At 42.1% G+C, this 22,877-nt stretch overlaps 3 protein-coding genes and 1 long non-coding RNA gene across 13 annotated transcripts; 3 read left to right on the top strand and 1 right to left on the bottom strand.

Annotated features, from left to right (window-relative positions):
• The first annotated feature begins 67 nt into the window (after nt 1-67).
• LOC118308913 (trithorax group protein osa-like) lies at nt 68-4,955 on the top strand. The gene is made up of 7 exons (XM_047332565.1): nt 68-354; nt 1,004-1,123; nt 1,211-1,329; nt 1,579-1,729; nt 1,818-1,939; nt 2,014-3,677; nt 4,883-4,955. The coding sequence occupies exons 1-7, from the start codon at nt 135-137 to the stop codon at nt 4,953-4,955; spliced, it is 2,469 nt and encodes an 822-aa protein (XP_047188521.1). The 5' UTR covers nt 68-134.
• Nucleotides 4,641-19,288, top strand: tmcc1b (transmembrane and coiled-coil domain family 1b). 9 transcript variants are annotated; one of them, XM_035631161.2, is made up of 10 exons: nt 4,745-4,786; nt 4,883-4,973; nt 8,546-8,707; nt 11,147-11,191; nt 11,946-12,726; nt 13,708-13,749; nt 15,307-15,726; nt 16,681-17,165; nt 17,672-17,807; nt 17,890-19,288. In XM_035631161.2, the coding sequence occupies exons 5-10, from the start codon at nt 12,130-12,132 to the stop codon at nt 18,202-18,204; spliced, it is 1,995 nt and encodes a 664-aa protein (XP_035487054.2). In that variant the 5' UTR covers nt 4,745-4,786; nt 4,883-4,973; nt 8,546-8,707; nt 11,147-11,191; nt 11,946-12,129; the 3' UTR covers nt 18,205-19,288. The 9 variants fall into 9 exon arrangements, with proteins under 9 accessions (XP_035487050.2, XP_035487058.2, XP_035487054.2 ...); XM_035631162.2 differs by having other exon boundaries at nt 4,753-4,786; nt 4,883-5,127; XM_035631157.2 differs by lacking the exon at nt 4,883-4,973 and having other exon boundaries at nt 4,641-4,786.
• Nucleotides 19,289-19,640: 352 nt separating this feature from the next.
• Nucleotides 19,641-20,692, bottom strand: LOC118309295. Its single transcript, XR_004793451.2, has 3 exons — nt 20,528-20,692; nt 20,232-20,275; nt 19,641-19,838 (listed from the first exon to the last, which is right to left on the bottom strand). It is a non-coding gene; the product is annotated as an uncharacterized LOC118309295 (long non-coding RNA).
• Nucleotides 20,254-22,601, top strand: LOC118309276 (transmembrane and coiled-coil domains protein 1-like). 2 transcript variants are annotated; one of them, XM_035631204.2, is made up of 4 exons: nt 20,254-20,383; nt 21,292-21,718; nt 21,928-22,063; nt 22,146-22,601. In XM_035631204.2, the coding sequence occupies exons 1-4, from the start codon at nt 20,287-20,289 to the stop codon at nt 22,449-22,451; spliced, it is 966 nt and encodes a 321-aa protein (XP_035487097.1). In that variant the 5' UTR covers nt 20,254-20,286; the 3' UTR covers nt 22,452-22,601. The 2 variants fall into 2 exon arrangements, with proteins under 2 accessions (XP_035487097.1, XP_035487098.1); XM_035631205.2 differs by lacking the exon at nt 20,254-20,383 and adding an exon at nt 20,871-21,032.
• The last annotated feature ends 276 nt before the right edge of the window (nt 22,602-22,877 follow it).

Genomic DNA, 22,877 nt, shown 5'->3' with positions numbered 1-22,877 from the left:
ATTGGGTCGTTAATCAGGCCACATTGAGGAGAAGCCTATATGTGCTGCAGGTCCACGCAGTGACGGCCTTTGTGATGAGCTCATCTGCTGTTTTACCAACACACATGCCTACAGTGGGCTAATCATCAGAAGTGATGCCTTGTAAAAACTATATGCTGTTCTTCGTAGTGACGGCGACTCTGGCGTCTTTAAACTGTTTCAATGGACTTAGCATTGATGCGGGAGCTTTTGTGCAAAGACCTACATTGCAAGGCAGAGTTTACTTTAGGAGTGTGGGGTCTGATGACGAATCCGTGGTCCCAACTCGCTACGGATCCCTTGCATTCAGAGATGGTGATCAAAAATTGACCCCTGGTAAGTTACAGCGCCTCTCCTGTCTTTTATAATGATGCAGCTTAAAGAAAGTGCTGACGGGGCTGATTGTTGGTGCCAGTGAGTTCACCTGCAGGACTTGGTCTTTACTGCCTGGTTTTGTTTGGGGTGAATACAGGTAGGTGAAGAAAAATGGCAGAAACACTTATTCGTTAAATATTTGGATTTTGTGATATAAAAATTTCTGTGCTGTTCCTCAACATGAAAACTATACTGACCACTTGAATGTGGTCAGTACAAATGGACATTTTTAGGATTCATTACTGTACAGTATATATGGACGTAAAACAGTAAGCTAGTACCGCAGATGGACCTGAATTCCAAAAGTGCATTGTTTGGGGCCAGCAGTGCTATCAAATCTTTTTTTTGCGTTTTATTAATGATTGAAAAACCAAGGGTACATTGAGAAATGGATATATGGCCAGCTACAGTGGGCATTCTGACAAAGCAGAAACAGTAATGGGACGTGTGCATCAAAATACTGCTCTACAGCAACACCTCAGTCAAAATCTCCTATCGCTATTTTGTTTTTGTAAGGATGGCTCAATTTCAGTTTAGAGTTGGTGACTGGCCTGTCAGGTATGTTTTGATTTCCACCATCAACTGATTGAATTCGTGCTTGTGTTTCCAGCCTTGCACAGCTTAATGGAATCAAAACTCAAGCGACTGGATCCAATTGTACAATGTAGGGACAACTTGATGACTCTGAAGGTCAAACGGGCAGGAGCTCCTTACGTTCTCGTGAACAGTGGTGAGTTCCTTATTGAGTTTTGGAATACTGGCAATACACTATATTTAACTGCCACTGATTTTAAAATACTTTTCTAATGACAAACAGGTGTGGGACTTCTTACACCTCTAACTCAAATGCCCTCTAGCTGTGGCTTCTCTGTGAAGAGGTCCCGCAGAGATGTGCTTTTTTCTGCACCCTACCAAGGCTGCCATGTTACCCAACAGGTTAGATTTCTTGTCAATATCCACAATATCTCATGGAGGTTTTTTTTTTTTTTATCAATAGCAAACATGCATGTCTTAGTCTTTATGGTAAAATGTACAAAACTGAATTTCCAAAGCGTCTTAAATTACCTTAAATTAAATTTGAAATACTGCTCCTAGTACGTCAATAAATCAATTTTTGAACTGAACTTTTGCATTCTGAGCTCAACCCTTTTCTCAATCATTTAAAAAAAATCTTTAATACCACAGGGTGGTGACTATGTACTACCACTGCGTTTATGGGGGGCACCAATGGCAATGTCTTGCCCTGCTGTGTTACCCCCACCCTCTGTTTCCTGCTTCCCAACTGGAATGGTGGTGAAGGTCGGGGGAATTACAGCAAATGGACTCAAAGTAAAGGGTGAGTGACTCAACATGTTGATTCAATCTTTCATTAACTTGAAATTGGCTTCAGTCAATTTTTTAATCTGATATTTAAACTGTTGCAGTTTCTGGTGCATGGATGTCTCTTTCATCAGTCTGTGGCAGTTGTGGATTTGCCGTTGAAGCGACTTCTGAAGGACTGACAGTCACTGCACCCTATAACATAGGCTTGTGCATAGAGATCAAGGTATTGTGGATGCTCTTGAAGTAAAATGCTGAAATGTACACATGCTTTTTTTTACTCAGTTTATTTCCTTGCAGGATGAGAGGCATTTACTTTCTCTTCTGATGGTGGATGTTGAACTCTTAGTCACATGCCCCTCATTACCAGATATTAAGCCTACCACAACAACAACGACGACAACTATGCCTCCTAGTGACAGTGGTCAGGTGTTGCAGTTTCCCCAGTTCCACCAGTTTCCAATGTTTCAACAATACCCAGTGCTTCCTTTGCCCAGTTATCCAGCAAACACCCCTTCTCCTACCACAGGTACAGTTGCACCACTGCCCCAACAACCGCAAATTCCCTCAGGTCCTAACAACAAACACCAAGAAGCACCTGCAGATCAGCACCCTTCATTCCCATTCATGCAACAGTATCCACAGTTACCTCAGTACGTCTTCTTTCCCAGACCTGTACCACCAACACAGGCTACTCCTACTAAAAACACTGCTGCTGCTACTGTGGCCCAGTTACCCTCAGGTCCCGCTGCAGAATCGGGTCCTAAAAACGAAAACCAAGGAGCACCTGCAGGTCAGCACCCTTCGTTCCCATTCATGCAACAGTATCCACAGTTACCTCAGTACGTCTTCTTTCCCCGACCTGTACCACCAACACAGGCTACTCCTACTAAAAACACTGCTGCTGCTGCAACTACTACTGAGGCCAAGTTACCTCAGTTGCCACAGTTACCCTCAGGTCCTGCTGCAGAATCGGGTCCTAAAAACGAAAACCAAGGAGCACCTGCAGGTCAGCACCCTTCGTTCCCATTCATGCAACAGTATCCACAGTTACCTCAGTACGTCTTCTTTCCCAGACCTGTACCACCAACACAGGCTACTCCTACTAAAAACACTGCTGCTGCTGCAACTACTACTGAGGCCAAGTTACCTCAGTTGCCACAGTTTCCCTCAGGTCCTGCTGCAGAATCGGGTCCTAACAATGAAAACCAAGGAGCACCTGCAGGTCAGCACCCTTCGTTCCCATTCATGCAACAGTATCCACAGTTACCTCAGTACGTCTTCTTTCCCAGACCTGTACCACCAACACAGACTACTCCTACTAAAAACACTGCTGCTGCTGCAACTACTACTGAGGCCAAGTTACCTCAGTTGCCACAGTTTCCCTCAGGTCCTGCTGCAGAATCGGGTCCTAACAATGAAAACCAAGGAGCACCTGCAGGTCAGCACCCTTCGTTCCCATTCATGCAACAGTATCCACAGTTACCTCAGTACGTCTTCTTTCCCAGACCTGTACCACCAACACAGACTACTCCTACTAAAAACAATGCTGCTGCTACTGAGGCCCAGTTACCCTCAGGTCCTGGTGCAGAATTGGGTCCTAAAAACGAAAACCAAGGAGCACCTGCAGGTCAGTACCCTTCGTTCCCATTCATGCAACAGTATCCACAGTTACCTCAGTACGTCTTCTTTCCCGGACCTGTACCACCAACACAAGCTACTCCTACTAAAAACACTGCTGCTGCTACTACTGAGGCCAAGTCACCACAGATGCCACAGTCTCAACAGCTGCCACAGTTTCTAGTGCCACCCCGGTATAATTTCCTGACATTCCCTAAACTCCAACTGTCTCCAGAAGGCCAGCCTCAAGCTATTCCAAATCCCAAACCCTTAATCCAGCAGCCCAAACCACAGTCTGTGTATCCCCGGATCTATCAGATGCCTGTGTTGTATCCTCCACAGAGGTATCCCTCTCAAATACAAAATACTCCAACCGCTGCTCCTACCTCAACCAGTGCAGCCACCACCCCAAAGCCTGCTGTTCAAAAGCCATTTCCACACCCTTATATGCCATCGTATTATGCTCCTCAGCAGGCCCCCATGCCTGTATTTCCTGATCCTTCAACCACGCCTCCAACAAACCCAGCTCTGTTTGATCAGCAACGTCAGCCTATGTACCAGGCTATGCCTCTATTCTACCCTTTTCCCCCTCATCAGACGCCAACAAATAATTAAAGCTACTGCTGATGGGCCCCAAGAGCATCATGGACTCTGCTTCATGCATTTTGATGAACCTCCCAGATTTGGCAAACAAAGCTGTAAGAAACTCCAAGGATACTTTCCTACTTAATGGGAATTGATCACTTAATTGCTACAGGGCAAGCAACTGAGTTTCTTGTTGTGCATTCAAAATGTTATTATTTTTGAGGGTGAAAAATAAAGGGCAACTTCAGAAACACAATCACTGCCTGAATTTGTTTTCTTGATGTTTAGTGTATTGCTTGTTTAAAAAAGAAAAGAAAAACACTCCTATCCATCAATTATTTCTTTGATCAACTGATTATTGCTTTATGTCTAATGTTAGAAAACGTCGAAAATAATATTTCCGTACTTCTTCGAAATGGGGTTTGTCTGACCAACATTCCAAAACTCAAAGAGATCCAATACGACAGCATTCCTACCATATAGGGTTGATTATCACAGTGGCTTATTTTTGATCCACCAGTGGATAAATGGTTTCAGATCTGGTTGTTTCCAAAGCCTTGCCCTCACTCCCTGCAGCAACAGTATGGCATTAAATCACAATTAAAAGGAAAATAAAGTCTAGAATACTTTGTCATTTTTTTATTATTATTTTGAATTGTGGATATGGTCTCGGTCTCTTCCGACACAAGGTAGATGATCACCCTGTTCATCATCACACTGTCTGGCTCCTGCATCACGATCATGTGGGACGTTGAGCTGTCTGCCGCTCAGCTGTTCTGACGTCGAGCACGCTATGTGACGTCACCGTGGGAGTGTTCCGCCGTCGGGAGAAATGAACGGTCATCAACACAATCCTCTCAGCGCCCATGTAAGTTCACATTAACAAAACGTTTCCTTCTTTTTTTTCCTCCTTCAGCGAACTGCTTCTTGAATCAAACGTGTTTCCGTGTTGTCCGGCTTTCAGCGGAGCCACGGGTGGTTCGCGTGGTTTATCCTTCAGTCGCTGCCGCCTGGCGCGGTGCCCTGGTCGCCTGTAGCTAACCATGGCTGAAGCGGTGTGTTTTTCCTTTTTTTTTTCTTTTTTTTTTTCTTCTTCTTCCTGTACATAAATTGGCCAGGGAGCCTAGCCTCCTTAGCTAGCCTGCTAACTGACAGAGTGGACGGGTTGCGTGTGAGCGCCTGTTTCGATCCCCTGGACAGCCTGGGCGGGTGGGTGACGTTAAGTGAAATCATGAGATCATTTTGAATGCGTAATATTGCGTTGACACAACGTGTAAAAGGCTGAACTTTGGAGACGACACCCAGACCAGGAGATGCTGAATTAATCGCACTGGCGTTACGTTTTTAGCCGACTCCCGACAGTTGTGACAAGGATGGTGTAACCTATAGAAAGAGGAGAGTCTTAGCTAATGCAAACCTACATGGAGCAACTGGAGCACAACACCACCATGACACACGACTCCCATTGTGTGGTTAAAGCATAGGAGGAGGTGATGGATGGCCAGACATCTCCAATCTGAACTCGCCCATTGTGTTTTGAGCTTCACGTACCTGTGAGGACCTTTTTTTTGTCAGTTAGACATGTTTCTACTGTATTTCTGGAAAATATATATTTTAAATTGGGTAAATGGCATATTTGTTGAATTAGTTATGACAAACTAAGACCACAATGATTCACAAAATGTGACATTTGGTAATGACAATATTCAGTAAATGGGTTTAATATCCATGTGATCATAGAACAGAAACAACAATCTTAGTCACTAGCCTCATGAATTGGAAAGCTTTATTAATCCTGAGTGGGGAAACTCATTTGCCACCAAGCCATACAGATGACAAACAATACAGACATTGCATTTGTAATACAGAAACTAAAACTAATTCACCCACACACATAAACAACACAATTAAAAAGCCATTTGAGACAAGATTAACAACTGAGAGGTGCTATGGATACAGGCCACATCTAAAAATGTTCATTAAAAAATCTGATGTTCATTCTGCTTCAGAAGTATTCCATTTATTTATATATACTTTTTGAAACTGGTGAGGACTCAGAAAAAATAAGCACCAATGTACTTGATACATCTTATATCATGTAAATCACATTACATGGTGGATGAACGTATTCAAACCAAGTCGCGGCTCGTCAGGGGAGGCAAGGTAGGCAGCGTCTCCTCGGAAATTTGAGGGAATAAAATTATATGTGATGACAATAAAACACCACAGTTTGAGATTCTATGTGTTAACAGAATAAATATAGTGCATTCCGTTCACGTTATTGCTGATGTTACTATGTGAGATCAAACCAGCCGTGGCTCTGTCATGATTAAAGGAGACTTGAAATGGCTTTACCTCCCTTGGTGAAAAAAAGAAAACCAATCAGAATTAAGTTCATTGCTGTTGTCAGGTAAAAATCTGTATCTCTAATATAGTAAAAAAAAAAGTCGAAGGGAGGCTAGCCAAGTCTGACCACAAAAGCCAACAACGGAGGGCCAGGAAAATATACTGCGATACATGTAATAGATTTTGGAGATTAACATTCTAAAACCAGCTACAATTAAATATAATGGAAGACCAACACCAAAACTAAATATAATTCAGAAGATGGCATTTGGCTCAGGCTGCTTCAAAATGCATACGTACTCGCGAGCGGAATGTTTAGCAGGGGAGAAAGAAGCCACCAGCCATGTTTTGTGTTAGCCAGTACACTTGAATTTAAAAGAGCATGAGCAGAGAGGCTCATGGTGGTATGTGTTATTCATCCAAAGGGTTCATGAACAGCTACAGCAAATAATGATTTATTCATTTATTTTTTGGTTTTCTGTCCCTTTACAGCATATAAAATATGACCTGCCATTTATCAACCTAATATTTGTTCCCTTTGAAAAACATATTCTGAGCAGGTGAGCTCCCTTTCACCTGGAGGGCGGGTGGCTAAACTTCACCCTATGAATTAAAATCTGGCCTGATCAATTCAGCCGTGGGACTTAGCTGATGTTTGGGGGTCTTTATAGGGAAATATTGGCCAGTAATATGCCGGCGAATAAGCTGAAACGGCGCTCTAACACCACCCCGCACTGCAACACCGGTGTGCACCGTGAAGTGAAACGAACGCCCTCCCGCGCACCACCTCCTTAGCCCGCACTGCTAGCTGCCGGAGGAGCAGAGGAGCCGCCACACCGGGCACAGTGGTCGGTTTCTTGTCGATGTAACACAGCGGTTTGCGACAGGCGACAATAAAACGAAGAACTACATTGACGTTTTCTGCAGATATGTCTCAGTGTTGTGTACATTCAAGGCCCGGCCTGCGAGCGGTGGCTGGTGAGCAGCTAACGTCATCCACTTCTTATCTCGAGCTAACGTTAAGCCGCAGGGCTCGGACTATTTGCAGTAGCATATATATTACTCATAAATACATCAACGTATCTGTGTGTATAATTTGCTGTCTTTTTTAAATTTGATATTTTTTAGCATTTCTACATGAACAGCACATGTGAGGACACAATGCACCTGTAACCTTCTGAGCTATTAACACGAACTAACGTGTGTTGACGGGAAGCTCTTGAACGCATCGTTTGTTTACATGAAAGTTTCATTTTGCGCCATAGTCTAATCCAAAGGAAACTTCATTATTGATTAAAGAAAACAGTAGATGTTACTGTTAAAAGAATGTTGTGACCCTGTGACTAATATGCAGACAGGGATGTTTGCATAAGAACATAGCCACTGTACATTATGGTGTATATCATTTGCTGTTTGATGCTCACACTGAATCATCTTATCTCACACGTGGCTCTCATGTCCTGCAGATATTCCCAAGGGAGCTTTCCGGTACTATTAATTAACATTACACAATTAATTAAGCTAACAGGGCCTTGGGGGCCTGTGCTGTGCAGAATTAAAGTGTTTTCATTTTGCCATTTAACTTGTGAAGCCACTGACTTGTGTGAGCTTCTTGACATTGATGCCTGGATCGGTTTTTGTTCACTTCAAATGTTAGTGGCCTTAGATGTCAGATTGTACAATGGGCTATGTTACGTGTGGACTCAGTAGCCTCTTTAATTTAAATGTAGGAGTGACATTTAATGCGACGTTATTATATATAAACATACAATACCTTGAAATCAAACCCTCCCCCAGATTGAGAACAGCGATTTGGTTCTTAAACATATCTTACATCAAAGACACCTTGTTGAGTTTTCAATGGAAACCTGTAATGAATGATTTTACAACTTTTGGTACGATGAACTTATTTAGGCAACAATTGCCTAATTACACATTTAGACATAAATGAGCATTTATTTTGATCAATATTTCTGTTCATTTATACATGCAAGTCCAATATTCCCTCTCCCTCTGTAGCCGTTTCTTTTCCAAGATGCTTCACTAGGTTTCTCTTCTAAAAGCGGACTTTGTTCGCCACTTGGAGGCATGACGCAGGATTGACGAGAGTGGACTTGGCAAGCTCTTGTAAAATAATTGATCACTCAACAAAACTAGTGCTTGTTTCTTTCATTTATTAGGGTCCCCATTAGCTGTCACATGTCAAAAATGTCAAAATGGCAGCATAACCGTGATAAGTTTCTTATGATGTCTTGCCTGTGTTTCTGTTTTTTCTTTGCAGCATGTGATTTTTCTAAATGTCCTTGGAAACAGCTGACTAAAGTTTGACAGCTATCTCATCAGAACTGACCAGAGAGCCCGGCGCAGGAAAGTTGCTGGGATTATTAAGCCCTTTCCTGTTTTTATAGACCCACACTTCATCTGCTGATGACCACATATAAAGGTATGTTTATCAGAAATTAGGTTCTTGCTGAGTTGAATATACCTCAATCATAATGACACATATCTCTCATATTGATGCAGAACAATGCTATTGCCATTACTGTATGTATATATGTATATGTACAGTATATCTATTTATTACTATACAAATCACAAACTCATGCGTCTCATGACTGATATAGGACAATTTAGGAATACGGGACTAACGCAAGCAGTCCTTTGCTGTAGCAACATTTCTTCAATAAAAGTGAAAGCTTGAATGCTTCTCGATGTGCACAGCACTCTGGAGATGGTGTGACCTTGAAACACTGCATGTACAGAGTGTGATAGGCGAATGTTGGCTGACCCACTTCGGAGAGAACACTTTGCCCTCACCCTGGAAGAGTTGGACACTACTGTATTTTCATTGTAGTTAAAGGATGTAGTTTGACGTCTGTGTGGAGCCTTTGTTCCCTTACGCAGCTTACTACATTGCATTGCAGTGACTGTCTGTGTGGCCATGTCTCTGTAATCAGTAATTCATAATCAGGAAAGTGTGGTTGGAGAGCTACAGTTTTTTTTCCCCTGAGGCACTCCTAGATGAAGCTTAGTGATATAATCATATTTTCATTGTAATTGCATTATGGACTGCTCTGTCACACAAAAAAATCTATTGAGGTGTTCATTTATTTTGAGTAATGAGTTAACTGAGCAATGGTGGTAGGTGAATGCTAATACAATTTAAAAAATGAAATGTTTTTGTTCAAGCATGTTGATCAGCAGGAATTAGTAAGGAGGCTATTTTCATCAGGACAGTGCAAGCTCTGCTCTCAAATCTGCTCCACTGTCAGGACAGGAAATGCATGCAAAATAAAATTGTGTGGACTATTGGGTGGTAGTTTATATTTATTTTCAACACTTTAACATGAAGACAATTCATTCCTTAATTGTAGTATATAAATGGAATTGTGCCTGTCATGGGACTTCATGCCAGTGTAGGAGTATTCGATACTTCTACTAATAACAGTATCATCTGACTTTGAAATGCCAAATACTCTACCAACGTGTGTCACATTGAGTTATTTGCAAGATTCGGATTAACACACATTGATAGAAATAGTCATTTTTCATAATGAACATATGCATTCAGACTTGGCTAATCCTACGCAGTCACCCACCGTAGTAAAACCACTGAGAATGTGTCAAGTTTTACGTCCTTTGGAGGACGTAAAGAAGGATAACATTTTTTTTCCTATTCCGACAGTAGAGGTGAGGCTGCACCTAAAGTGACTCCACAGATGAGGCCTGCAGCCCTCCCACCTGACTTACCCTTTAACTAAGTACTTTCTTCCCCCTCACTGCAGATCGAACAGCAGGAGCAGCACTGAGTCTCTGCGTATCACTAATGGAGCAGTCCACTGTGTTTGTGTTTGACGATTCTGCTGCTGGCTTCTTAAGTGATGCTTAGTTGCTCTGTTTGACTCATAGAATCATGTTTTACAAAGTCAGGTCCGTCACTTTATGATGTTTATGATATTTTCATACTAGCCTGTGTTGGTGCTAAATGGAGTGCGAATCAGAAACGTACTATTAACTTAGAAATAAATAGTTTTTAGTAATTTTGAAAAGTACTACTTTCAGTCCATACTGCAAAATTCTGTAGAAAGTTTAATGCTTAGTAACTGGTGTAATTCAGGTTTAACAATATATGAATATGTTATTTAGAACAAACACTACAAAACAATGTTCTGCTGGTGCTGTACAGCCAGTACAGCCAATGATTTGTTTTTGATTCCATGTGCGTGAAGCGTGCAGAGGCAGCAGAGCCAGTGGAGCTCTACATATCACTGACATGAGAAATGACTATGCTTGAGCACTGAATTTAAAGCTTGCAGTTTCGTCCATGAAAAACAATTGCCAAAAACAGATCAGTGTCTTCCATTCGTCTTAGGAATGTGTTGTCCATAAACTGCTGTTAGAAACTTTTTCTTCTAATGTTGATGTCCATTTGTTTGTGTGAGAAATCATCCGAAATTGAAAAAGGTCAGACGAGTTGAGCCGCGTTCATGACATGTTTTGACGTCTCTGTTTATGTACAACGAATTTTATTACTTCAAGTGTCTAGAGCTATTTTGTTAAAGTAGTTATGTCATACATGTGCTGTAATGTATCGTAATTTCCAGGCGTCGACTTACTGTTGACTGTTGTGTTTTTAAACACAAGTCCATAAGGTCGTTGACAGTTTGTCATGGTCAGCATGTTGGAAGCTTTTACGTCTCTTATCTGGTGTAGCATTGCTTTTACATATCCATTATTACCAGTTACTACTCAGATGCAGGTGTGTGTTCAAGTCTGTTCAGTTCTGTGATGCCACGGTGTGCCTATTTTTGAACAGTTTTAATTTTCCTTTGTATGGAGCATATTATTTATATTTTTTTGTTCATGTTTCTGCTTCATGCAGCCAGTCCTGAGTTGTGAGTCAGAAGAGGGAAAGGCTGGGCTGATGGTAAGCTCTTGTCTATCTCACACTATCTCACCGCCTCTCTTGTTTTCTCTCTCACTGCCTCATAACATGTTGGTAAACCAAAAGGGTTTTATATACGCAAAGTCATCTGCTAGCCAAAAACTTGAACGGTCCTTTACATTACAGAGTTTATCATTGTGATCAAATGAGATGCAAAGTGAAGAGACCCCTCTGGATCGTCAATCAGATGAGAATTACATAGCAATCACTGACCATTTTGAATTTTCATTAGCATTTTTGTTAGCATCATCCAAGAAGTGATTTTATTCATTTTTTATTCATTTTCATATTAAATATTTTCTGAAATGTAATATTTCAGCTCTCATGAGAGCTTTTGCACAGCTGACCTCAAATGGTATGAATAAAAACAGTTGAAAATTCAACATGTGAAATATATCAAACCTCAACATTTCAGAAACTGTGCTCAAAAGCTTGTTCATTTTGTAAACTTTTTGTTGTTGGCATTGCTGGGTTGGCACTGTCAGACATGCCATATGGTATTTTTATTAAGTTGAGAGAAAACATTTAGTTTTTCTCAATAATGTTTTCAAAAACACAACCTTTGGATAGAATTATCAAGAAACCTTTTTGTATTGTCCTGAGAAAAAAATGGTCATGTCTGTGTCAACCCAGATTATGTTGCTTGGTGTTGGTTTATATTCTGCTGCTGCTGCTTTTTATGTTCATCACTCACTGCTGCATGTCATAATCCATTTTATTTTCCTTTTTGTGGTAGACAAGCATGACATTGAGCCAAGTCACAGATGCATGCCCACTCAAAAGGCCCAACTGAGCACCAACCCCTCTGCTTCCTGGCTTTCAACTGGCCTCTCAGAGGGGGTGGGGGCGGTGTCTACGGGGCATAGCTGTTCCCTTCACCCCCCCCAAGTAGAACCTCTCTGTGAAACTGGAGGTCTCTGATGGATCAAGGTAGTTGTGAACTGAGTCCAGAGGAGCCGGACACAGGAGGCCGAGCAGAGTCGGAGCTGGGCAGGAGGGCGTCGGAGTCAGAGCATGGCTTGTCCAAAATCACCCATAATGCCCTGGAGAACATGGGAGCGTTGGGCCATGGCCTGAAGCACTTCTTCCAGCCACAGCGCCGACGCTCCTCCGTTTCCCCACATGACTCCGCCGTGTGCTGCACAGGCGCCCCTCCCTCCGAACCCACTGATGTAGGGTCAGAAGTAGGGGACGCCTCGTTGGCCCTCCCTTTGGATTCTGACAACCCCGCTGCTCCCGCCCCTCCTGCAGCTCTGAGCCGTGTTCTTCAGCAGATCCGAGGTGCTCCACCAATGATGAAGAGAGGCACCAGCCTGCAGAGTCGGCGCAGCAAAACAGGGAGCGTTGGGGATCCCCCCCAGAAAGGTAGCCCCCAGATCCACAGGCGCAGCACCCATGAGGCCCTGCTGCACGCTGGACGCCCACGCTCCTCCTCGACTACAGACACACCCAGCAGCCCAGGCTTAGCTGACGTGCTGCTGACCTCTGGTTACCACTCCACTGAGGAGCCTGACAAGGTGAGCTTTGCAGAATTCTTGATGTTAATGATTCACTTGATTTCACGGGCTGTCAGTGTTATGAATAGAGCTACAACTAACTATTATATTCATTACTACTTAATGTGCAGATAGCTTTGCTGAAAAGTTGATCAATTGTTTTGGCTATAAAATGTCAGAAAAAGTAAAAGCCTGGTATAACGTCCCTTATAACAAGGTGACAACTACAAATGTTATTTGATTGACAGTCCAAAACCCAAAGATAATCAATTCCCTTGCATGACATATCATGTATGACAAAGACAATCTTAGAATAAATAACTGTCATAACTTCAGAAGTTTCTCCAACTCATAATGTTTAGATATTTTCTCTGGTATTAAAAGTAATCCAGCAGTAGTTGTCAGCACATCCTGGGTTCAGGAACGCCTGATAGCTAATGCAATGTCACTTTTCAAGATGGAAATTTGCCAAACTCTAAAACAAATTGGCTAAAAATAGGACTCAAGGTGTTTCCCACAGTTAACTGACTAACTCCATGGCAACATGGGAAGTGTTAGGTCCAAACCGTAGAACTGGTTTTGTTTCAAATGATTTTAAGAAAATGTAAAACAATAGCAGTCACATAATCTGTGACGGTTTTATGTATTATTAAAAATAACTACAATAATGTTACTGACACTCTTCCATTTGAACCACTCTATAATTCTATGTTTTTAAATGTTTTTGTCATAAAATGTCCTTGGAAATTCATGGTACAACTCTCACAACAAAAAATGGCATTACTTTACTTTACATAACTTTTATATGCTTCAATCATTCAGATTGAAATTGTCATCGAAAGAACCACTGCACTCATGAGGAAACGCATCCATTGTATGTTTGCAAAAGTAAAATTTAAATATAAAACTGACTCGTTGGCTAATATTTGTGCAGGAATGTCTAAAATAAGTGAACTGAGGGAAACCTGTCTAAAAGGCTGTTAATGGTTTTGGATGTTCCAGGATGAACCGGTGAATGGGGAGATGAGCTTTCAGCTGGGGAAGGTCAGAGTTTGCCTTTGAGTGGTTGTCACTGTGCTTTAAGCCTTTCTAAATTTAGCTTTGCTGTCTGAGTGTACTTCATGTCAAACCAGGCTTGCTAGGATAAACATACTCAAACTTGTGTCCTGATATTGTTTTTTGTTTTTTTACACTGAATGTTCCTAGGAATCTGTAAACTATATGTTGTTACCAGTGACATAGTAAAAGGCCCGATAACGGCTTTTAAACCAGAGAATCTCTGGAATGACAAAACAGGTGAAAGTAGACACCGTGAAATGGAGGCCGTGCAACAGCTCTGGCTACTCCAAGGATTTAAGTTTATCCACGGGTGTCATAAGCAAGTTGGAAACATTGCACTGTCCTGCTAATCTTGTCAAACCTTTTGACCTGTTACTTGTAATTGGCAGTTCTCAGTTGAGATCCATTTATTGCCACTCAATCCCCACTTGACTGCTGTATTTTCTCTTTTGTTTGCTAAAGAGTGTGGCATTGATGATGTTGTAAATAATCAGAAAGTAAACTGAAGGGAAACGAAAACTAGGCCGATCAACAGCCACAGCATGTTACAGTGCAAAGCTAAACAGCTGCAACATAACTTTCCACTCATTCACATCATGTTGGTGGCTCAAACATACGGTGCTTCCAGTGCAGCTTACAAGTGACTCGCAGCATGTTTACAGTAGAGAGGCTGATGGCTCTTATGATTGGGCCATTTCATTTTGTGTTAATGACCAAAATTTTATATGGTTTTTCTCAGTGTGGGCCCCAGGGCATCAAGTTGCCTGACTTTGAAAGAAAACCTCCTCCTTAGGAGTAAAATTAAATTCAATCTATATCTCCTGGAACTGAAGCTATGAAGTGACAATCAAAAGGGAACTTGAGCTTTACATGCACCAACTGTTGTTGTGAATGTAAGAGTGCAGACCTCGGACAAAGCTGAGCAATCCCCAACCTATATGCTGCTTTCCCATCTCCATCTAAACATAATATATATCTGCTACAACAGTTTCAAGAACTGTCATTGAAACAGTCTGGAGCACCAATGAGCTCTGTCCACACTCCACTGAGTTTAAATACCTGGGTTTCACCACAACTTAGCAAGAACTGAAGAAGCCTCTTGGATGATGAGAGGTGAAACGTATGAATCTACCAAGTCCAGTTGCTCCTGATTCAACACTCTTTTACTACAGTTTAGGTTTGGGGTTAGTTTTTAGTTTATTTTATGTATTTGTGAAGATAAGACAAAACAAAAAAATTCCTGGATCTGGATCTCGACAACTCCCCAAAATGTAATCACCTGTTACAATGGCCGCATGAAAATCCAGTCGCATGAGCTTGTTGGCAGAGGTGATGAACAGAAAGGCGAGCACAGTATCCAAACTCAATAACTGTTTTGATACTGCTGTTTGTTAGATGCTGTAATCCTAGAGGGGAGTGGTGACATAAACACTGAATAACATTGTGAATTTAATGTTTTTCTTTTATCATGAACTTAAAATACATTATACACGTATTTTTTCCACATATGTAATATTTTCTTCTCTTTATTTATTTCAACAGCTGGATCGTTATGATGGCTCGGGCCCTGCTGTGTCACCCAATGCTCTTCCCTACGGTGCAGACGGATATGATGTAGTTGACAGTACCCCAGACCCCCAGCGAACTAAACAGGCCATTGCCCAACTTCAACAGAAGATCCTCAAACTCACGGAACAAATCAAGATCGAACAAACTGCTCGCGATGACAATGTGGCTGAATACCTGAAACTCGCCAACAATGCAGACAAACTACAGAGTGCACGCATCAAACAGGTGTTTGAGAAGAAGAACCAAAAGTCGGCCCAGACCATCCAGCAACTGCAGAGGAAGCTGGAGCACTATCACCGGAAGCTCCGTGAGGTGGAGCACAATGGCATCCCTCGCCAGCCCAAAGACGTTTTCCGTGACATGCACCAGGGGCTTAAAGACGTTGGAGCCAAGGTGTGTGCTTTATACTGATGCCCTACATTGGTCTTTGCTGCCAAACTCATCTCTATTTGTGTTTAAAAAAAACAAAAACATGCTATCTTAATTAATATATTTAGTTTATTTCAACATGGCAACTTAGTAGTTAATTGACCATTTACATGAGAAACATTTGACTTGCCTTATACAGGTGAATCCAATAAAAATGAATAATGGATCTAGATGCGTCAGTATGACAAATGTTGACTCATTGTCTTGGGTTACTGGCACATGTCACTGAAACAGAATCCAAATTTGGATGTCAGTGATGTGCCACTAATCTTTTTATATGTTGTTTATATATTTTGTATGTAGTTTAAAAATCTCAGGACAGATTTAGGATAGATGTGCCAAATATTATCAGCAGCACAAGAAGTTTCTGGCTCACACTGGCTTTACAAAAGGGAATATAGAGGTGAAATTAATTAAAAATACGCCGTGGGTGTTTAAAATGGACCAACCATATCAGTGATGAACCTTTATCACAGCTTAAAAACTATTATTTTAGATCAGCAAGTTTCCTTTAATCCAGCTACTGATCAGATCCTACAGTTTCCAGGAATCAGATTAGAGGCTTGGTTCTCAAATCACAGCACACCTAGTGCTAAAAGATCAAAATGCCTGCATATAAATAACAGATGGTTCCCAGAGCATCTTGATTTGCGTAGTAGCGTGTCCTTCTTGGTTTTATTACATTTCAATTTTCCAATGCAAAAATGCATTTGTCTGTGCATTGTGTTCATAAGTTATCCAAAAAAGGGGAAGTATTTTTTTTCCATTGACTTAGATAAAGATGCATTGTAAAACCTGAATCCAATCAGCTGAATATTGATGACACATATTGTCCTGGGGTATTTTCCGACTGTTGCGCTCATTTACTGTAGATAAATCAGATGTCAAACACAGTTGACCTGTTCTTGCCGATTACAGGTGACCGGTGGCTTCTCCAGTTTCTCGCAGGCCACTCATTCTGCAGCTGGAGCAGTGGTGTCCAAGCCAAGAGAAATTGCTTCCCTCATTCGTAACAAGTTTGGCAGCGCTGATAATATTGCAGGCCTGAAAGACTCTTTGGATGAAACCCAGGGAGACGAAGGCGTTGGTCCTGGGGCAGCAAGGACCCTTGGGACGGGACAGTTGCAGTCCAGCCCAAAGTATGGCAGTGATGATGATTGTTCTAGCGCTACGTCTGGCTCTGCAGGAGCCAATAGCACTACTGGAGTTCCCGGAGGTCCCCCTAGCTCCAAGGGCAATACCCTTGATCATACCCAGGCCTCAGGCTTTGATGCTGTTCTCCATGAGATTCAAGAGCTCCGGGAAAACCAAGGTCGACTTGAGGAGTCCTTTGACAATTTAAAAGCCCACTATCAGCGCGACTACACATTGATCATGGAGGCCTTGCAAGAGGAACGATACAGGTAGCATATCATATCCTGTTTACCGTAGAGCTGCACTGAAGTTTGGAGATTTTCTTGACATTTTCCAAAGGGGCTGTAAGTGAGAATGCAAATGTCTGCGAATGTTACTACTGATATTTTAAAGAACATTTCCTGTCGACCACCTAGCGAATTTTTTAAAAAACCTTTCCATGTGAGCCCATGTGAGAATTAAGCAGGAAAATCTCAAGTGTGGGCGAGTTGATGACTGTAAACAAAAACACTGCAGAGGAATAATGTTCATGTCCTGCTTGCTCTACCAAGACGCCACACAACAAAGTTCCAGAAATGTTCCTGTTGGTGTGAACACATCGATAATTTCTTGCTGTGTTTTTCATATGTGAAAGGCAAACTCAGGAAAATGTCCTGACCCAATTTTCCGGACATTTCCCAGAGTTCATGTCTGAGAACAGCTTAGTATAGTAGGTCTGTATGGGTTGAAGATAATGTCCTGTTTGTGATACACTGTTGTTTTCATTTCTTTGCAGGTGTGAACGTTTAGAAGAACAACTCAATGACTTGACAGAGCTACACCAGAATGAAATTCTGAACTTGAAACAGGAACTAGCCAGCATGGAGGAGAAGATTGCTTATCAGTCTTATGAAAGAGCAAGGGACATTCAGGTGAGCCTCAGCACAATTCACTCAATGTTTCTGTTTGGTCATCAGAGCCATTCCACTGACTGGTTTTGCCTCTGACCTGTAGGAGGCACTGGAGGCCTGTCAGACGCGAATCTCCAAGATGGAGCTGCAGCAGCAACAGCAGCAAGTGGTGCAGCTGGAGGGTTTGGAGAATGCCACAGCGCGGACTCTCCTCGGAAAACTAATCAATGTGCTACTAGCTGTCATGGCAGTCCTGTTGGTGTTTGTGTCCACTGTGGCGAACTGTGTCGTCCCATTAATGAAAACACGAAGCCGCACGCTTTCAACGCTGCTCCTTGTAATCCTCCTCGCCTTCCTCTGGAGGCACTGGGACGCCATTTCAGAGTGTCTGCATCGCTTTCTTCTGCACCCCAGATGACCGGCTTGGACAGGCTTATTTAAATGAAGGGACAGGGGGTTTGGTGCTGACGTACTAACAGGAGCACTAACCCATACAGGGAGTTGAGTCTCTATAGTCATACCTTAGTCCTCTTGTTCTGCAAATTCTCAAAACTCTCAGGAGGATTGCATCAGAGGATTGTCACTTTATCACTTTTTAATGTTTTTGTTGTTTTTTTTTAAAGATAAAACCGAATAAGGGGAGGAATGGTTAGATGTTTGGTACTGGCTTTGTGGTGCTGTTGTGTGGCACTAGCACATTCTGAAAGGGTGAATGGGGCATAGTTGAAGGAGGGGCGGAGAGAACTGCACACTTGATTTCTCTCTTCTGAGTGAATTTGTTTACATGTGGAAAACTTTGCATCGTTTCCCCACAGAAGAAATTGTAATTCAGAATTTTATTACTTTTGAGGCGATTTTAAAGTGGTATTGTTTGAAGTCACTGCTATTTTTAATACAGCTGATTGATGGCTTTTTAAATTTCTTTCGACTGTAATGAGATGACAAGTGTTCTGAGAATTTAATTGTTCACACTTTCTTTTTGTAAGTTCTCCCTCTCTTCTGGTCTTACCATTCAGGTTTGTTTTTTCCCAGTCTGCCCTTTCTTTCCTCTCTTTTTAAATTTAACTTGTGTGACCAACTCTTCCTCTTCTTGCTCAACACACTCTGAAGAATGGAGTGCTTGCACATCAGCTACATTGCTCTGGAATCAAGACATTTTTCACTGGATCAAATAGTAGGGAGTTTCATGACTTGTTTCATTTGGACGTGTGATGTGAAGTCAATAACACTGGTTCTGCCACGACCAGGATATTACTATCAAGAGCGTCTTGTTTGGAGTTGCGACCCGGCCCTCTGGGCCAACTGGATCCGACTGTCCTGGTGGCTTTTCCTCTGCAGAAGAATAATCTATGAACTGAATTACATACTTGAAGAGCGGTTTAAGTGCTCAAAGACTCAGTGCTTCCGTACTGTTTCTGTTAGTGACAATGAAATAGTAATACTTTTTAGTTGATTTTTTTTATTTTTTAAAAACAAATAAATTTGCTGTTTTAAAAGATGAATTGAAAGCATTACATGTATTTGTCTGCAATGTCATGATGTTACACAATACAAAGAGCTATGGCTCACTGTAGTACACTTGTTTGCCATATATATGGAATGTACTTTATTCAAAAGAGTGCTACTAGTAGTAGTTATAGACCACCCCCCACACCCACCCAAAAAATCTGCCAAGCATAAATTTAAAAGAGGTTAAATGAGACTTAGGTGCATGAGAATAACACTAGCATAAAATAACAGCGGTTACGAGTCAATACAACAGACCCAAACATATAATTTCTTTTCAATGTCCATGTCATTACAAAGCTGGCAGAGCTTAGTTTGAAAACAGTTTGCTAGGTACAAGTGATGAAATAGTTGTAGAGGTCTTTATTGTACAACAATTTCCCTGGCTGCAGTTTGTGGTGTGGCTGGATTGTGCAGTAGACTGATGTTGTTTCTGTGATTTAGTCCACACAGTTCAATGAGGGTAGGCTGAGCAACAGAAATAAATGAAGACAGGAAAGAAACTCCACGGGTGGTGAAGCTCCTCTGCAGCAGCCTTTGCAAGGCCTGTGAAGAGAGAGAGAGCGTGGATCCATTAGTCCTTCCAAAACCTTGGAAAATTCATGCTTGTGACTTGACTTTCCTCCTAGCGTGTTATGGATAATCGCACAGAGGAATCTTCTACATGTCTAAGAAGTAACGATCAGCTAATAGGCTGGAACATCCTACTTCCCACTCGTGAAGTCATGCGAAAACAGTCAATTTGTTACGGATAGAACGATAAACAGCATCTGGTCTATATCAAGTTAAGTGAACACAGATTAAAATCATGTACACAAGCAACAGCTCATATTTGTAGGACTGTTAAAAATAAAGACTTCTTAACAGAATCCTTAAGATGGTCACCCCTCGGGTATCGGCGTTGACGTGCAATTTTCCAAGTCTGCAACTCGTATTTACCATAATTCCGATACCACGTGAAGGCAGCTGCACCCCACACAGTCCTGAGGAAATAATGAGGGATAATCATAAAAAAAGAAAAAACTGCAACAACGTAGTTTTACTACAGGTACAGGGTATTTACAGACAATCTCCCTCCGTCCACTTTGGAGGTAAGTGAAGTTGTGCCACAAATTCCATTGACCACGCTTATTTCAGTAACACATGCTCAACTAGACTAAATCCACGTGTTTCCCTCTGTAGATCTGATATTCACAGGGCTTTAGTTTGGACCTAAACACACCACAGACATTCACCACTTCTGTTAGCTAGCTAACGGCTGAAGGGGATTGAGTCGCTTGTTGCTAACGTGTTGCTGCTTCTGTTCGGTTGATTTTTTTTTTTTTTAACTGCAACGGTTATACGTTGAACGACGAGCACACCAAGAACCGGAAACCACGAATATAAATGTTTCTAATCATCAACACATACACAATATATGATGTCGATCATATCACCGACAGATACAGCAGAGCGACGGCCCTGTGATTGGTCGAAAAGTCAGGCTCTCTCCCTCCAACCGTTTGTGTTAGAGATACAGGTTTCTGCCTTTGATGGCTGCTTTGATCTCACACAGTATCGTCAGCAATATCCTGAACGAATATGTTTATTTATCCAGTTTATACACAAAGAATCTCATTCGGAGTGTGTGTTTTATTGCCCCCCCCCCCCCCCAAATTTCTGAGGAGAATTTCTCCCAACCCCTCCCCTGACGAGCCGCGACTACTGAAAAAAACAGTGTCATCGGAATTTCTTTCATAGGTATGTTGCCATGCATATTTTGGTTATAAATTTTATATATATATATATATATATATGACAACACACACTGCTTGACTCCAATAATTAATAAATCATTATGGTATAATTCCGACAACCACTGGTTGGAGGGGTCAAGATTTTAACCTCATGCCACACCAACCAGAGTAGAGGTCTCATGGTGAGACATCAGCTTGAAACAGAACTCTGATTATTGTAATCTTTTCATGTATAACACACTGTGTATATCTTCATTCTGCAGCTGTGGTTTCCAAGCTGGTAGCGGCCTCGTCCCTCATGTGTCTCAAGTTTGACAGCACTGATAACATTTCAGTCTTGAATGACTTGGAAGAAACCCAGGGAGACGAAGGCGTTGGCCCTGGGGGAACGAAGGGCCTTGGGACAGGACAGTGGTCCAGCCCTATGTATGGCAGTGATGTTGAATGGCCTAGCACTATGTCTGGCTCTCCAGGAGCCTATAGCACTCCTGGAGTTCCTGGATGTCCCCCTAGCTCCAAGAGCAATAGCCTTGATCGTGCCCATGCCTCAGGCTTTGATGCTGTGGTCAATGAGATTGAAGAGCTCCAGGAAAACCAAGGTCGACTTGAGGAGTCCTTTGAAAACTTAAAAGCCCACTATCAATGGGACTACACAATGATCATGGAGGCCTTGCAAGAAGAAGAACACAGGTAGCAATATATGTTTACTCTATAGTTGCTCTCAGACATGAACTGAAGTCTGGAGATTTTCCTGAAATTTCCAAGAGGGGGTATGTGAGTATGTAAATGTCTGTCTCTGGAAAATGTCTAGAGTTCATGTCTGAGAACAGCTTAGTATAGTAGGTCTGTATGGGTAGAAGAAATGTTTGTGATGAACTGTTTTTTTCACTCCTTGGCAGGTGTGAACGTTTAGAAGAACAACTCAATGACTTGACAGACCTGCACCAGAGTGAAATTCCGACCATGAAACAGGAACTAGCCAGGATGGATGAGAAGATTACTTATCATTCTCATGAAATAGCAAGGGACATTCAGGTGAGCCTCAGCACAATTCACTCAATGTTTCTGTTTGGTCATCAGAGCCATTCCACTGACTGGTTTTGCCTCTGACCTGTAGGAGGCACTGGAGGCCTGTCAGTTGCGAATCTCCAAGATGGCGCGGCAGCAGCAGGTGGTGCAGCTGGAGGGTTTGGAGAATGCCACAGCGGGGACTCTTCTCGGAAAACTAATCAACGTGCTGCTAGCTTTTATGGCAGTCCTTTTGGAGTTTGTGTCCACTGTGGCGGAATTTGTCGGCCCATTTACAAACACACGAATCCGCACGCATTCGACGCTGCTCTTTGCTATCGTCCTCGCCTTCCTCTGGAGGCACTGGGACGCCATTTCAGAGTATCTGCATCGCTTTTTTCTGCACCCCAGATGACCGGCTTGGACAGTTTGTCCACCATAGAGAAACTGTACATGGGGGTGTTTAACATGAGCCCAACAGCTCGTTTTTGCTGTCCAAAAAGTTTTCATAGAAAAATGTCTAATACAAGTGGTGCTGCTTATTAAATGCAATTCCTCAGATCTGGCAGAGCAATCTTCACTGGTGAGGTTTGACCTGTAAGAGGAACTGGAGACTAAGTAAACACAGGTTTTGGGGAATGCCACAAAACAGTCTAAGTCAAAATTGAGTCCTTTTGATTTTCCTATTCACAAGACAGCAATTTGCATCTTCCACATCATTCACTCTCTATCGGTGCTATGCTGGCATAAAGCCAAACAGTATAATATTAGCATTATGACCATGTGTATGAAATGATGCTTTACTAACCACTGTAGCAATTGATGCTGCCGTAGTGAGAGC

This window comes from Scophthalmus maximus, chromosome 6 (genome assembly GCF_022379125.1).
Source record: "Scophthalmus maximus strain ysfricsl-2021 chromosome 6, ASM2237912v1, whole genome shotgun sequence".
In the NCBI taxonomy this organism is placed as follows: Eukaryota; Metazoa; Chordata; class Actinopteri; order Pleuronectiformes; family Scophthalmidae; genus Scophthalmus; species Scophthalmus maximus.
Note: the sequence above shows the minus strand (reverse complement) of the source record. Positions and strands in the feature narration are given on the sequence as shown.

Excerpts from the sequence above, each read along its gene's own strand:
- LOC118308913 (XM_047332565.1), top strand. The coding sequence starts at position 135 with ATGCCTTGTAAAAACTATATGCTGTTCTTCGTAGTGACGGCGACTCTG. Across the intron at positions 355-1,003 it reads TGATCAAAAATTGACCCCTG|CCTTGCACAGCTTAATGGAA; the intron begins GTAAGTTACAGC and ends TTGTGTTTCCAG. Across the intron at positions 1,730-1,817 it reads AAATGGACTCAAAGTAAAGG|TTTCTGGTGCATGGATGTCT; the intron begins GTGAGTGACTCA and ends AAACTGTTGCAG.
- tmcc1b (XM_035631157.2), top strand. The coding sequence starts at position 12,130 with ATGGATCAAGGTAGTTGTGAACTGAGTCCAGAGGAGCCGGACACAGGA. Across the intron at positions 12,727-13,707 it reads CCACTGAGGAGCCTGACAAG|GATGAACCGGTGAATGGGGA; the intron begins GTGAGCTTTGCA and ends TGGATGTTCCAG. Across the intron at positions 13,750-15,306 it reads TGAGCTTTCAGCTGGGGAAG|CTGGATCGTTATGATGGCTC; the intron begins GTCAGAGTTTGC and ends TTATTTCAACAG.
- LOC118309276 (XM_035631204.2), top strand. The coding sequence starts at position 20,287 with ATGAGGGATAATCATAAAAAAAGAAAAAACTGCAACAACGTAGTTTTA. Across the intron at positions 21,719-21,927 it reads TTGCAAGAAGAAGAACACAG|GTGTGAACGTTTAGAAGAAC; the intron begins GTAGCAATATAT and ends ACTCCTTGGCAG. Across the intron at positions 22,064-22,145 it reads AAATAGCAAGGGACATTCAG|GAGGCACTGGAGGCCTGTCA; the intron begins GTGAGCCTCAGC and ends TCTGACCTGTAG.